This window comes from Cavia porcellus, unplaced genomic scaffold, assembly GCF_034190915.1.
Source record: "Cavia porcellus strain 051 isolate PalLab524CR breed Dunkin Hartley unplaced genomic scaffold, mCavPor4.1 scaffold_27, whole genome shotgun sequence".
NCBI classification, from domain to species: Eukaryota; Metazoa; Chordata; class Mammalia; order Rodentia; family Caviidae; genus Cavia; species Cavia porcellus.
In genome coordinates, this window is record NW_026947510.1 from 31,926,359 (window position 1) to 31,941,728 (window position 15,370).

The 15,370-nt window shown below is 32.3% G+C and overlaps 1 protein-coding gene across 1 annotated transcript; it reads right to left on the bottom strand.

Annotated features, from left to right (window-relative positions):
* Positions 1 to 1,586: 1,586 nt before the first annotated feature.
* On the bottom strand, positions 1,587 to 10,159 carry Clec4d (C-type lectin domain family 4 member D). The gene is given in 7 exon segments (XM_013152950.2): positions 1,587 to 3,605; positions 3,608 to 3,624; positions 4,289 to 4,404; positions 5,616 to 5,767; positions 6,435 to 6,533; positions 8,421 to 8,513; positions 9,974 to 10,159. Coding segments are annotated over 7 exon segments (633 nt in total). The 5' UTR covers positions 10,002 to 10,159; the 3' UTR covers positions 1,587 to 3,477.
* Positions 10,160 to 15,370: the final 5,211 nt, after the last annotated feature.

Here is a 15,370-nt window from a genome sequence, read left to right on the forward strand (position 1 = left end):
ACCAAAATGTACAACAGATATTGTAAAATGAGAGGAAACTGTTCCAAAGAAAAGAGGAGCTTGGGTGGAAAAAGGGGGAAAGGAAAAAAGGGAAAAGAAAATAAATGATTTTTTACAAGGATAAAACAGAAATGAAGTTTGGTAAATAGGGAGAGGACGTGAGGTTGTAGGAAGCAGAGAGGACTGCGAAAAAAAAAGGAGAATCAAAATATGTTTTGCACAGGTGCAAATTCCCTATGAGGAATATGCCCCTTTTATATATCTAAAATACACAAATAATCTCAATTAAAAATGAGAGAAACTAGAAGGAAAAAAGAGAGAGAGATTAATATATCTTTGAAGCGCTCTCCATAGTTCCTGCTAGAGTGGCTTGTAGAATGAAAGAGTCTGGCTTCTGAGTCTTTCTTACTTTTTGCCCCAGCATGTGACTTCTCACACTCTTTCACCATAATATCATGCTTCCCCCATAGCATCATGCACTATGTTGTGAGGAGCCAGAGGAACCTTGTCAGAGAGGAATCTGATTGGATCACTTGATCTTGCACCTTCTTCCTCCTAAACTATGAGCCAAAAAAAATTTTTTTTCTTTGTATGTTACCAAGCTCAGGTATAACAACAGAAGGTGAACCAAAATACAGGCTTAAGTATTTTTCTTAAAATGTTGATGTGGTTGATTACTAGATTTGCACACTATGTACATACATGTACATTATTTTAAAAATTTTCTTCTAACTAGATTGTAACCAAAAAGAACTGTATGCTGCCTACTTCTGATATCTATACCTAAGCAACACATTCAGTCTTTTAAATGCTACTGTATCTAGTTAAGTTCCATGTTTCTATTGTTAATTTCCAAATGTAGTTTGTATTATATATGTTTTTGATTTTTCTAAATTTTATAGAATTTCTATTAATTACACCCTAATAAATCCAAGAGCATGCCCCTATCTGAGTTTCACATACATGGGCAATTTCAGTTGTCTCCCTATAAATAGATGATAATTTATTTTAAAATTAATATTCAAAATGTATAATGTGAATTTGTAAATACAGTTAAATAATATACAACATATGCTTTGCACATGTTATTATGTTACATATTCTTGACCATATTTTGCTTTTGTAGTTAATATTGGCTTCATTTTTCATACTTCTAGTTTTTATGCCAAACAGAGTTGATGTCCCGGGTTTTGAGATTTGTGCAACACCTCCCAATATGCTCAAGTACATTCTGTCATTCCCATATTTTCATGATGAAATGTTCTCCTTGGAACACTGTCTTCCTTTTGTGAACTGTGATTGCTCTGTATTTTTTTCCAGAACCATTTAAGGGACTTCTATTACTTAATAAAATATATATTTTGTAATTTTAAGATGATTTTAAAATATTAGAATAAAAAGAGGCAACATTTACTTATAATGAATATAGTATAAAACAATTCTCAACCTATTATATTTAAAAAATGTTTAAATGTATGTGGAAAATGCTTTTATAGTAGTGTAAAAGTTGTAAATATGTCAATATAGTACATAAATACATATATGGTATATACTACTTCCACATAACATAGAGTATACATAGAGTACTTTATAATATCCATAATGCACTTTATATGTAGTTGACACAGCCACTTGTAGCCATTAACATATATGGAAATCTGTATGAAATCTGATAGTCATAGTTACTCTGATGAGGTATCAGGAGAATGGGGTTCAGGGTAGATGATACGTTTGCTTCATACATTTATTGATGTATTTATTATTTTCTTTTAAAAATATTTATACAATATTCTTTCAAAAATAATAGCACCATGTAAAATTCTTTAGCTTTTAAGCTTTAAGGTCAGTATAATGTACTAGAAGAGCTGGAATCTATTTGCTTTAAGTCATTGTCAACCTTAAAGAAATCACAAAGAATAAGAAAATTTCTGTGACAGTTGAAGAGATTGAAAGTGAAAACAGAGAAAACCATAGAAAAGCCAGCTCATTAGCCCAGGTGATAGAAATAGTGGCTTCAGTATGGTTATAGTATTGGAGGTGAGGAAAGATGGCCAAATTGTGGAAAAGAAATTATAGATATGAATATGGGCATGGATGAATGAAGTAACATAGAGATCACAGTTTATTGACTGTATAATCTCTGTATACAACTTTTTATGAATTAACAATGAGTATTTTCTACACACACTCTAGCTGAACCTACACAAAGTTGCTTCAACAAGTTTTGTGTTTTTACTTTAGTGAATATGAAAAACACAGTTATTTAGCAACACTTCAAAATATCTGAGTTAAGTGTATACTTTAAATGTACATATAGACATTGCCATCATCATTATCATCCTTTCTCATCACACATAATCCACAGTGAGTCTCAAAACAGAAAATCAATAACTGATTTACAAAATAAATATTAGGCTTTTCTTAAATAATGGTTGACAAGCTAGTTTAAAAAGCTGCTTTTCAAAAATTTGGATCTTAGAACAAAGGGATATCAGCAAATTTTAAGAAAGACTAATATATTTTGAAATTGGATATAACAAAATAACAAAAATGTGAGTCTAATTAACATTCTAAATGAAACATCAATAAAGTGCAATTTTAAGTAATTAAGAACTTTTAGATCATAATAAAGAGGCCAAGATATGCTCACAAATCCACTTACAATTTCAAAGGCAATGCATTATTCATCTCTAGTGATGGATAGATAGGACCCTAGCCCTGTGACTCACAAGGAGCACATAAGTGAGTCCATCAGCTTCCCTGGGATTTTTTTTCCTCAGCTACATAATTGGATTCATTTCCAGTGGTCTGTAATGAACTTTTTCACTGAAAAGAAATTTATCTACCACCTTAAGACTTCCTGCTTTAAAGAGACATTTAGAATAGAGTAAGAAATAATCCTTTCCATTTCTCTGTGTAATACCATAATTTGGAACTAATCTATATTGTTGCTCTGGAATAAAACCTGGTCACAGAATGTTAGGATAAAGAAATGTTAAAAATTTTGGCAATGGGCCACCACATAGTAAACTTATACTTCTAAAATAATTTTAAAATGTTTTTAATTTGGGTTAAATGTATTTACCACTGCCAATTAAAATGTCTTACACTTGTGTTTTAAGAGTTAATAATTTGAACTTCAGAAAAATAACAAATTTCATTACTCCAGCCATTGTGTTAGATACGAAATCAATGTAAACCAACTTAAAAGTAAATATCTTGTAATATTATCAAGACAGAAAACAATAAGGAAAACCGGTTCACACATAGAATTTTTTCTATCAAAACTCCATTCAAACTATATTACATTCAATACACATTGGTGCCACCTTGAATGAATTAAACAAAAATAAGTAAAACCATTTGACTGACAACACCCCATGACACAATATCTTTCCTCTATTTTGATATGGATATACATGCTGACATCTCATTGGTTCTTTTCTGTCTCCATCAGGCAGGCCACTTTGTAGATTTTTACTTGAGCACTGTTCCAGGTATCTTGCAAATCCTACTTGTCTTCACGTTACAAGGAAAATCATTCCAGCCCCATATGTTTTGGTCATTAACAAGGACAGCACAATCTTCCTTATGCTTATTATTGAGGTTTTTTCAAGCCAAAATCTGAAAGGAAGAATATATACGCCAATATATGTAAGAAATAATATAAATAGACATAGAAAGAGATAAAAGTGAATGTAAATATAGATAGCGATGTATATTAGTGAGCTATCCCAAGAAAATGTTAGGAGCAACATTGTCCAATGCAAGTCACTGGGTACATGTGACTTTTTTGTACTTGAAATGCTACTTCTCTGTGTTGAGGTGCACTCTTAATTGTTAAAGGTACACTATATTTTGGTGACAGCATAAAAATAAGTAAAACATCAATAATTTTATATTACATGGAATTAATATAAATTTTACCTCTCTGAATGGAAAAAATATTAAATTACATACATAACTTTATATTTATATTATATAATATTGTTTTCCAGGAAGAAAGTAACAAGGTTATAATTGTGTTTCAAAAATAAGTTTAACTTTTAGCATGTTGTTTTTATCTAAATATAATATTTAAGAACATCTTGCACATCACCCTATATTATCTACTCTTTAATCAACATTGTAGAAACAAGAATTTCCATGAAATCATAGGATAATAATCATAGGATAATAATATACAACTGGGACATAATACACACAGGTTTCCTGTGTTTTAATGAATTCTTGCTACTTTTGTCTATATGCACTTACAAATTCTCTCTGTCTCAATCAGTATACTCACGCCTTGTGTGGGTTAAATGGTGTCTGATCCACCCAGTGCCACTGACCTCTTCCATTTTCACTTTTAAGTCCGATGAAGTATGAAAATAATTCTTTCAAAATTTTAGTTGTGAAGTTCTGCATCCAAAACATAAACTTTTATAAATATATCTGCACTTAGGCAATGGCCATTATATTGACAAAGAGGAAATAAAACCTATAGACTATTGCTTAAGCACCAAAGCTTTGGGATTAGTCCTGTTTTCAAATTTTTTTGTAATGTTAATTAGTGCTTTAGTCTCATCAAATCCTCAGTTTTTTCATCTCCAGAAAATATAATACCACTACTTCCTAGAGTACAGGAGAAGACTAAGTGATTTCAAACTTGCAATCCTGTTAGCATGTGCTTAAAAAGACTGGGCTTCTGTGTTTTAAACTGCTTTCTAGAACTACTTGATTGGGGCAGGACTCTAACTAAGGACCTTATGCTTACCAGGCAGGCACTCATGCCATTGAGCTATATCCCTGATGATTATTTCATTAAATCATGCTTTATTTGAAGAGTCACAAAATATATAGACACAAAGCCAATAATCTGTTAAGCAAGAAATGAAAGGACTCTGAGGCATGGTACACACTATATGGAAACATTTCACACAAGGAGATACATTTCATCTTTTGATAAATGGAATTTACTTTTCCTTATTTAGAAACAACAGTGTACATTTGAGCTATTTTTATTATACTTGATGCTGAAAATCTATTTACTCTCATGTTCATGAAACTGACTCTGAACAAGACACTGACAATAGAGATAAGCACAGTAGCTCCAGTTATTGTGAGAGATGCCTTGGCAAAGAGTAAGTGCCACAATTTCTCTGCGGATAAAGAGCCACAGCGGTACCTAGAGCTTAGAATAGGGAAACTAGAGAAGAGGGCAGGTGGTAAGAATGGTTTTCCAGAAGAAATAACACGTGACCAAAACCTGAAAAGACAAAAATTTAGTAATATATATACACAAAATTAATTTTCTAACAAGTATGTTTACTTTTACATACAAAATACATATCTTGCTATATAAGTCATATGTATGTATGTTTCTACTACTGAAGGATTGGTGGATTATACTACAATGTATTTTGGGCTTTGTTGTTATAAAAAAATTGAAAATGAAAAGAGGACAAGAGGGAGAAAGGGAAGGATGGAGAAGAAAAGTCAAAAAGGAAGAGAAGGCTTTGCAGTGGAATGGCACAGAGGAAGGAAAGGCACAAAGGTTCAGCAGAGCAAAGAAATTCTCTCTCTGCAGGACATTCAAAGCTGCAGAAAAAGGGGAGGACCCTCCAGCGCACCTGCTCTGCTTCTGAGACAATGCTTGCCAGGTGGGCCCCTATCCCCGAGCAATTCTTCTCACTGTCAGCCCAGGTCTTGTTGTCATGGAAAGGAAAATAGCAGTTGGACTGGAAGACTCTCCAACCCACAGGGCAGCAAGTCCAGGTACCCCCTCAAGTGCAAATAGAAATGGAAATTATGTAGTTAAGAAAACACATTAAATCTGTTGAGGGTTCATGTAAATTCTATTGCTCAATACCAATTGACATTTGTGAAAAAAAATACCATCATTAGCAAAATTATTGCATTCTACCTGATAAAAATGTCCTAAAAAGTTCATTTCTAACCATATTCTAAACAGAAGTATCTGAAGTTACATAAGCACTGTGGAGAATTATGAAGCATTTGCTTTAGAAAACATGATCATGATTCAATATCTACATCAATTTGCTTTCATGTTTAAAGTGTTTTTTTAACGAGTCCTCTTGCAGGACAATTTATCTGAAAGAGGCAAAGGATCTGCTAACATTCAACATTTCTGCATTCTTTCAAATGAGACTACTTTACACATTCCACAATAATAAAAGTGATTAAAATATCTCAGCAAAGTTACACATTATGACACATTGGGAAAACGTAATTAATTCATTTTATGCTTTGGATGTTAAAAATAGCCTATAAAGGTATTAAATTATGTTCTCCAGGTATTCTCAAGGTGTTATTCCTGTGCCAAATTTGGATATTATTCTTTCCTAGTTCACCTCTGATACTCTTTAAATTGAATTATGAATTTGAATAGAAATGGAAATAAATTTTCTGATGCTCTCAGCTGACTGTACCTTTCTGTCCTGATGCTTCTCGGGTACATATCAATTTTTTATGGTACTCTGGAAGTATTTTTGTTTCTCTCCTACACTGTAGAAATTTGTGATGTGTAACTGTGAAGAAGAAAAGATAGGTTAGTTTCCTTTTCTTTCATAATCACTTAATTAGGGAAAGGAGGGCCACCCTTTTTAACTTTGTTCTCATCTTATTCACTAATACCCTCACATTCTCTTCTCTTCCTAAGTAGTTCTCTGTTCCAGCTCCAGGTAAAGCTAAATTCCAGAATACTTGCCTGCATGCCTTGTTTCTCTTTTGGAACAATATTAGCTAAGGGACTATACTTGTAATCCTGTAGGTTGATTATAGTTTGATCCACGTTGTACCCTCCTTGTGATTTTGCTATATAAATTATCCGTGACAAACAGACTCGGAACTTCAGTGAAATCCCAGGAGTTATTCTTTCCAACAAAACTCTCTTGACCTCCTTCTTTGGTTCACAGCTTCATTCTTCGCTATTGTGGAACCGTGAATTGGCTACATTTGACATCTAGCAGGTTGGGAGTCCTTATCCCATAACAATATTGATCAACTTTTAGTAGATATGTCTAGTGTTTCTAGTGTTTGGCTAATGTGAACTGCGTTATTTTCATGCATTTCTGTGGGGTATATATTTAGGAATATAATTGCTGACAAGAGAGTCTAAAGTTGCAAACTATGACAGTGGCAAAATTTCCAAAGTGTTTTGTATTTCTGTACACACCTAAAAACATCAATTTATTACAGGTCCATTTTCCAAAGAAACAGCAATATTCAGAAGGGTTACACATTTGAATGACTTCCATAACTAGCATCTCACCCAGGCATGTTTGCCACAGTATCTCAATATGAGTTGCATTTTCCTTTCTTTGATAAGTAATGAGGCTGACACTTTATATTATTACTAAATTTTCATTTTCATTTACTGTGTTGTGTATGTAGGATTTCATCTATTCTTATGTTTCACAGTCAATATATCTCCTATTTATTTGAAAGGCTTTTGTGTGTCCTGCACACTATTTATTATTTAAATATTTTCTCTAATGATTTTCTGCTTTCATTGTGATATCTTCCATTATATAATGACTTGCTTTAATGTGCTATAAATTTCCAATAATTTATTTATTTTCTGATGCTTTTTAATTGCTTAAGAAACCATTTTCTGTGACTTATCATGAAAATAAACTTCATTTATCTTTTTAAAACTTTATCAGCCACTTTTTATACTTTGACCGATAATCCACCTTGAGTTGGTATTCATGCATGATACGATACAGTAGCCCAATTTCACTCCTTACATGTAGGTAATCAATAGGTTCTAAAAAATTTATTGAACTAAACTACTCACTTCTCAGAAACGTGCAATGTTCTCCTCTGTTTCACATGAATTTGTGACTAAGTTCTCTATTCCTTCCTTTGCTCTATTCTTCTTATGTGTATACCACATAACATTAATTATAGTAACCTCATTTTAGGTCTTGATCTCATAAAAATTGAATCTTCCTCCAACATTGATGGTGATGATGGTTTCCTGAATTTACACATAACCCCAAACTTGAGATGCATATACTGAATATTTACAACTTGTTCTATGTCACTCATACTTCAAATTATTTTTAAACATCAAGTAACTAGTTTTCCAACAGTAATTTTCATTTCATAGTAAGTGCATTGGAAATCTGGAGTTTTGTTTGTACCTTACTCTTCATAATTCTTGTACAAAATCAGAAATAACTATTATATACACTAACTTTTACATGTTGATAAAATGGTCTTTTTGATTATCTCAATGCAGCAGCATCAAAGAGTGAGAGGTCCAAAATATAAGTCTGAATTTTAGATCCAAGGCACTGAACTCATTATACATTGATGCATAGAAAGAAAAATAGGTAGAGAAAAAAAAAACTTAGGACACTTTTATGGGAAAAAAATCAAGTAGAGTTCTACTTTAATGAGTAACTTACCCAAACAACTTGCAATAAAACAGGCACTGAGAAGTGAGATGAGAACAACAGCAACAACCCATGGGATCATCTGGGAATGCTGGTATCCTTGCACTAGGATGAATGGAAAAATAAATAGGTTATTTTCTATTCTACCATGAGGTCTAGGGAAGCCAGTTCTAACAAGGAGAAAAGAAGCTAAATATGAGAGCATCCAAAATATTTTATATCTAAAGAAGATCTTAAATAGTTCCTTGGAATAAATCAATTTTAGAGTTTACTGGTAAATAAAAAATTATTAATTTCTTTGTAAATTTGGAACAGGAAAGGTTTTTATAGGCAAAGTGAAAAACCCAAAAGCCACCAAAAACTGATGTCATAATGCTTAAAACATTAGAACTTCTGGGTAGCACAATATGTAAAAACTACGGGGAAGAAACAACTTGTTACAATATCAGTATCCAGATAACATGAAGGACTTCAAAAACCAATTCAAAAGCTGATCAATACTTGAGCAGAAAATTTGCTGCAAGTTTAGTTTGTTAAAATTATTAATACATATTAAACAAATAACATGTAGGAAACTATAAGTTAAGATATTAAAGTATGATTTTTCATATAAAACTTTAAGTATAAATTGAACTATGAAGTATTGGATCTCTGAGAGAAACTAAGCATTCATGATGAAGAAATAAATACTGAGGCTGAAATTGAAAATTAGAAAAATATTTTAGAAGATCAATTTGGTAGTATTCACTAATTTCAAGTACATTAAATTCACTACAAGAATTTCAATTCTAGGATTATCATATAGAAATAACTGAAGGTATTTGTATAAAAGAATATACATTGCAGTATTTTTAGATATAAGAAAAGTACTCTAGAAACCAATATTTATATGCTGATAATACAATTAGAAATATCAGAATTACTAAACTACCAAGAATCTCTATGGTGAAATTCTACCCAAAAATTAAATAATCATGTGTATCAGTATGTAATCATGTGAAAATTTTTCAAGACACACTCTTACATAAAAAGATATTTTTCTAGATTATTGTATAATATGAGCCTACTAAATTGGCGTGGCAGGTTGGTGAGATGACCAAAACTAAAACCATAATTTTACATTTATATATTTTTACATTTATTCCCCATATGTCTCAAAAATATTGTTTCATAATCACATGATATAACTTCTTTGGAGTCAAACACAAAACAGATAGAGCCTTGGACATACCATGATCCTAAAATCCTAAAATTGGTACTTTTTCTATATCTTAATTCTCCCTCTTTGCCTTCAAAGGACCTTGCTTAGTGATTCCTTTTCTTTCCACAAGTTTTTCTCTTTTAATGCTTTATGTCCTCAATTGGTACAATCTACATTTTATAAAGAAGCTTCTGTTACCCAAGTTATTTTAAACCATCTGTTCCTACTCCAAGGTTATCTTTATTTTCCTCCCTCTGATCACCATAATATTCAATATTCAAAATTACTATCCACCATATTTTAAAATCTTAGTCATGAAACCATCTGCATCTTAAATTTAAAAGCAAAAAAAGAGAGCACTCACTTTTACTCTGAGGTTCTACTAGTTGCATTATATGTCTGTGGTCTTCTTGTCTGGTGATTGGGAAGATGAGGAATTTCCTCTACTTTCCAGGGTATGTGTCCATGTGATAGAAACACTTGACACTGAACACCAGTCTTACCTATGTTTGTGAGATTAGGCAGTTCCTGTCACAAAAGTTTGCTTAAAAGAAATCTTTCCAAAGACTGGGGTTTCTTTTGATTCAGTCCAGCAGATGGTGCAATGCAAAAAGGAAATTGAGAAAGCAACACAAAATAGAGGAAGTTCCATAAATATGTTGATATCCCTATGTGCCCTACGAAATTTTTCAGACAACATATTTAGCAGATACCCTAAAAAAACATAATTAAGCTTAATCAAAAGTTAACTAAAATCTCATTTTTCTCTTTTCTTGGATTTTAAAAGTAGCTATATACTTGAGACAAACTCCTTCCAAAAAGTTTTTGAGCTGAATGAGATGTTGCACACAAGTGGCAAAGAATGATGTGAAGAGAGAACAAAAGCTTGTAGAGCACAGTTTGTATGTAAAGACACAGAAGCTTTTGCTTGTAAGTTGAGGAAGAGGTTGAGGAGCTGATAATTAAACTACATATCTTCCTGTGTTAGACAAAATAGCCTTGTTGAGGCAGAGATAAAGAAAATGTAAGATTCTGTGATGAAGACATCCTCCGTGTCTCTGGCTTCACATATAATGGTATTATGGAGTGAATATCTGTGTCTCTCCAAAATGTATTTGTTGAAATGTCAATGACTTTTATAATGGTGTTTCTGTCTGAGACCTGTGAGAGGTAATTGATTTTAGCTGAAATCATAACAATGAGTTCTTCCTGATGGAAGCAGTGCACTTACAAAAATTAAAGTGTTTATTTGCTTCCTCCTGTTTCATTTTGGCATGTGAATACACAGCATGAACTGTGGTCATCTACCAGCCCAGAACAAAGTCCTATCTTAACTTGACCATGCTGGCACCCTGATCTTAGATTTTTAGCCTCCACAGTGTGAGATATTAATGTCTTCTTTTTACTCAATGTGTGGTGCTTTGTTCTACTAGCCCAAGCCAAGTAAGACAATTTAGATATCCTACTTAAAGTCTACTTTTCAGAATATACAACTTTTGGAGCTGGGGATTTAGCTCAGCAGCATAAGCGCCTGCCTTACAAGCGTGCGATTGTGAGTCCATCCCTGGTACCGATTTAAAAAAAAAAAAAGAGTATACAACCTTCTTGGTAGTCTTCCTTAAAATGTATTACACAGTATTACTTTAAATATATATCTGGAAGGATAGATGGATGGATGAATGGATGGATGGATGGATAGATGATAGACAGTGATCTTCAATAAAATAATACTTTATTGTATTAACCTGGAAGTGAAAACATATATAATTATATTTGTTATATGTATTTTTCAGCACTATTACCACATAAAGCATCTCTGAATTCTCAATACATTTTTTCATTTTCAATTTAGAAACTAGATTTTTTTTACCTAAGATAATAGATTTTACTTTAAAAATCTAGGATTCTAGAAGATATACAAATGCTGCTTAGAGCAGAAAAAAACAAAAAGAAGAAAAAACCTGGCACATTTTTTATTCCCAGAACACAGTTACGATTTTAAAAACATGAGGGAAACTGCTCTAGAACATCCCTTCAACCGAATAAGCTGTGTCCAAGCAAAAGTTAAAATTATGAAAAAACAATGTGAACAAAGAACAAAAGCTCTGTCATTCTTGCTTTGGTGTTGAGACCCTGATGGAGTTAAGTCCCAAGACCTTCTTAGATGATACAAAATAAATTTATTAAGACAAAAAAGTATAAGAGTGTGTGGTAAAGACACTGTTTTTGTCACAGATTAAAAAAAAAGTGGGTGATGTGGTAGAACTCTAAGGACAAGTTTAAGTAACTTGAGTACAAAAGTAACATTTCCTAATGAAGATTAATTAGAATTGCTTGAATAGATAAAACTCTATGAATTCACAATGATTCAAAAGGAAATTATCTATGTAATATTAATACATTAAACTGTAATATTTAGTGGATTTCAAAAAACAAAGGTATTCTGACATCTATATTACTACATATAAATGTAACTTTTTCCTAGGAAGGGTGCACACATAGATATCTATTGTTTTGCTTTGTAAAATTAAATAAGAGATACATTTCTGTACCTTAATAGGAAAGACTAATTTTCACTAGTTACCACATCTATTAACCAGATGGAGAAGGAAACCAAGGATTCATATACAGTAAATGAGGAAACAGAGAGATCAAACTATGTTCCAACTGAGGCATTTGTCAAGCATGTGATGCAAAAAAGCTAACAACACAGAGCTACTTAAGGCCTAGAAAATAAAATCCCAACACAGCCTTACTAGTCATGCTAATATAACAACTACAGAATTTTAGAACGATGCTATCACACAAAGTCAATGAGTTAAATAGCACTGTCCTAGCAAGGAGAACTACAGTGTTTCTAGATGAAATGAAAATGCTAAATCATAAGAGAAACACAGATTAAAATAGATTGATGTCACAAGTGATGTTTAAAAATAGAAATAGCTATCAGTCTTATTTCATACTTAAAAATAAATCAGCTGGCAAACAGATCACTCAGTCTTTCCTAGTGTAATGAAGTCATTTTAATCTTGGGAAAAAAAATAATGTGAATGAAACTTAACAAAATATGAAAACACGCATTACAGTACTTACTATGAATGCACTGAAAAGTTCTGCTTCCAGTTACAAATGTTGCCAAAATCTGCTTTTTGATATTAACTTATGTAATAGTATCAAATAAACAAATATTGACTTGAATTTCTATCTACTACATATTGATTTTCTGTCAAAATGATCTATTATTATAAATATAGCATGATTATTTCAATTCAATATACTTCTCCCTGCAGATATATAATTTTTGCTTTAATATATTTAGGTGCATTGTGTTGAGTTGCATGTTTTATCATTATTGTATCTTCTGTACAATTGACTTTTTTATCATTACATAATGACCTTTAGTTTCTTGTGAAAATTTTTGACTTAATGCTTTCTTTTTGTGATATAAATACAAATGCTCTCTTTTGGTTACAATCTGCATAGAATATCTTTTTCTATTCTTTCATTTTCAAATGATGTGTACCTATGCAATATTAATATGATACTAACATGCATCTACTGCATATGAGATATAGTTGAGTCCTGTTTTCTCATTTACTCAGTCAATGACTTGATAATTACAGGATTCAATTCATTTACACTTATGGATAGGAAAGAAACTTATGATTTCCATGTTGTTTATTTTGTTCTGTAATATTGTAGTTTATTTTGTCTTTTCTTTTCTTATTGTTTTACTGTGATCTGATGACATTTTTGTAGGGATATAGTGCAATTCTTTTCACTGAATGTATTTTTGGTAGTCACTATAAGGCATGCACAAAACTTCTTCTAAAGAACTGTATTGAGCTACAAATAACTTAATTTCAATTGCATACAAAACCTCTATATGGGGCCAGGAATTTAGCTCAGCAGCATAAGCTCCTGCCTGGCAAATGTGAGGTTGTGAGTTTGATCCCCATATCAAAACAAAAAACAAAACAAACAAACAAAAAAAAATCCTCTATGCTTCTACTCCTCCCTTGATACACAATTTATAGAGTAAAAAAAAACCCTATATATTCCACTTTGGATAATCACAACGCAAGATATAATATTTTTAAAAATTGCCTAGTAATTCTGCAGAAAGAACACTGATTAAAATTAATGAGACAACTTTACAGTCATGCTAACTTTAGCTGTGAGCATTTTCTCCTTAAGATATCTCTATACTACTTGCATGTTGTATTTTCAATAGCTCCAATAGTTGGTTGCAAGGATTGGTGACATCTGCAACAAACCAATTGTTCCCTGACACATAGTCACATGACCTTGTTGAGATCATCAATTTCCTTTGCAAAGAACAACCATGGATATCCACTGTGAGGTTAGCTCTGAACTCCAATAAAGGTTTTAATGGTTCCGGAACCAATCTCCTTTCATTTGAAAATAAGATTCCTAAAATTAAACAATCTTAGTAATTTGAAATTGCACCTACAAGTACAAAGCTACTTTTAAGATTTGCTAACTTTATTCTGCCTACAAGAAGATTGATTTAACTGGGTGTGGTGCTGCATGCCTGTAATCCTAGCGCACTCAGAGGCTGGAGCAAGAGTATTCTAAATCTGAGCCCAGCCTGAGTAATTTACCAAGATGACATCTTAAATTTACATGGATAAATGAATAAATGAATGGATGGATGAATTGATAAAAAGAAGGAAAGAAGGAAGGAAGGAAGGAAGGAAGGAAGGAAGGAAGGAAGGAAGGAAGGAAAGAAAGAAAGAAAGAAAGAAAGAAAGAAAGAAAGAAAGAAAGAAAGAAAGAGATGGAAAAACGAAAGAAAACAAGCTGGTGATGTAGCTTAGTGTGAACACTAAATTCAGTCTCCAGAACTGGAAAATAAGATAAGTTTTTCTTAAATGAAATGTACATTAACTTCATTGTCTTTCTTGGCTATTTACAGACAAATGAAGGAAAAATTTTTTCTATGGGCAGCTTACAACTCTCCAAAAAGTTTTCCTATTGCACCTGCAGTTGAGCAGTAATCAGAGGACTTGTTTGGTTTTAAATTCAATCCACGTTTTATACAGCAACTTTACCAATAATCAAGCTGGTATTTGAATTCCTTCCCAATTTTTTTGTTTCTTTTGTAATTTGCCTGGAACTCAAAAAAGATAGGAATATTACTATTTATCAACCTTAAAAACTAACATATCTGTCTCAATAATGGTCTACATTAAGGAGTTAAGACAGGAAAATTGTTAAAAATGACCCTTATGATTATATAATGTGAATACCTGGTCTCCAGCTCTCAAAAACCATGGAACCCTAGAAGAGATGGAGTTTTCTTGGTAAAGTCTAAACTATCGTTTTAACACAGTGGATCTTAAATGATTAAATCTACATGTGAAGTAGCAGTAGCTACTAAGGTAGGATTCAGAGTGAATCTTTTTTTTTTTTTTTTTTTGGTACTGGTAATTGAACTTAGGACCAGGCAGGTGCTGTGCCACTGAGTTATATCCCCAGTGCTCAGAATGAATCTTAGCAGGGGTTTTGACATTAGAAGAGGGAGACTGTTTTTCATGGCCAAATGATATCTTTCATTATTGTATTTCAAGGCAGGTTAGGAAAACCCCATGCCAACTTTCCGTGATGCAGAACTTCTCTGAATCACTAGGAAAGAGGAAGGTAGCTAAGGAAGTAGAGAGAGCTCTGATGTTCTTCCTCAGTTTGGAGAGTTTAACTGTTCCTAAAGTGCGGCAAACACAGTTCTCTGACCAACCAA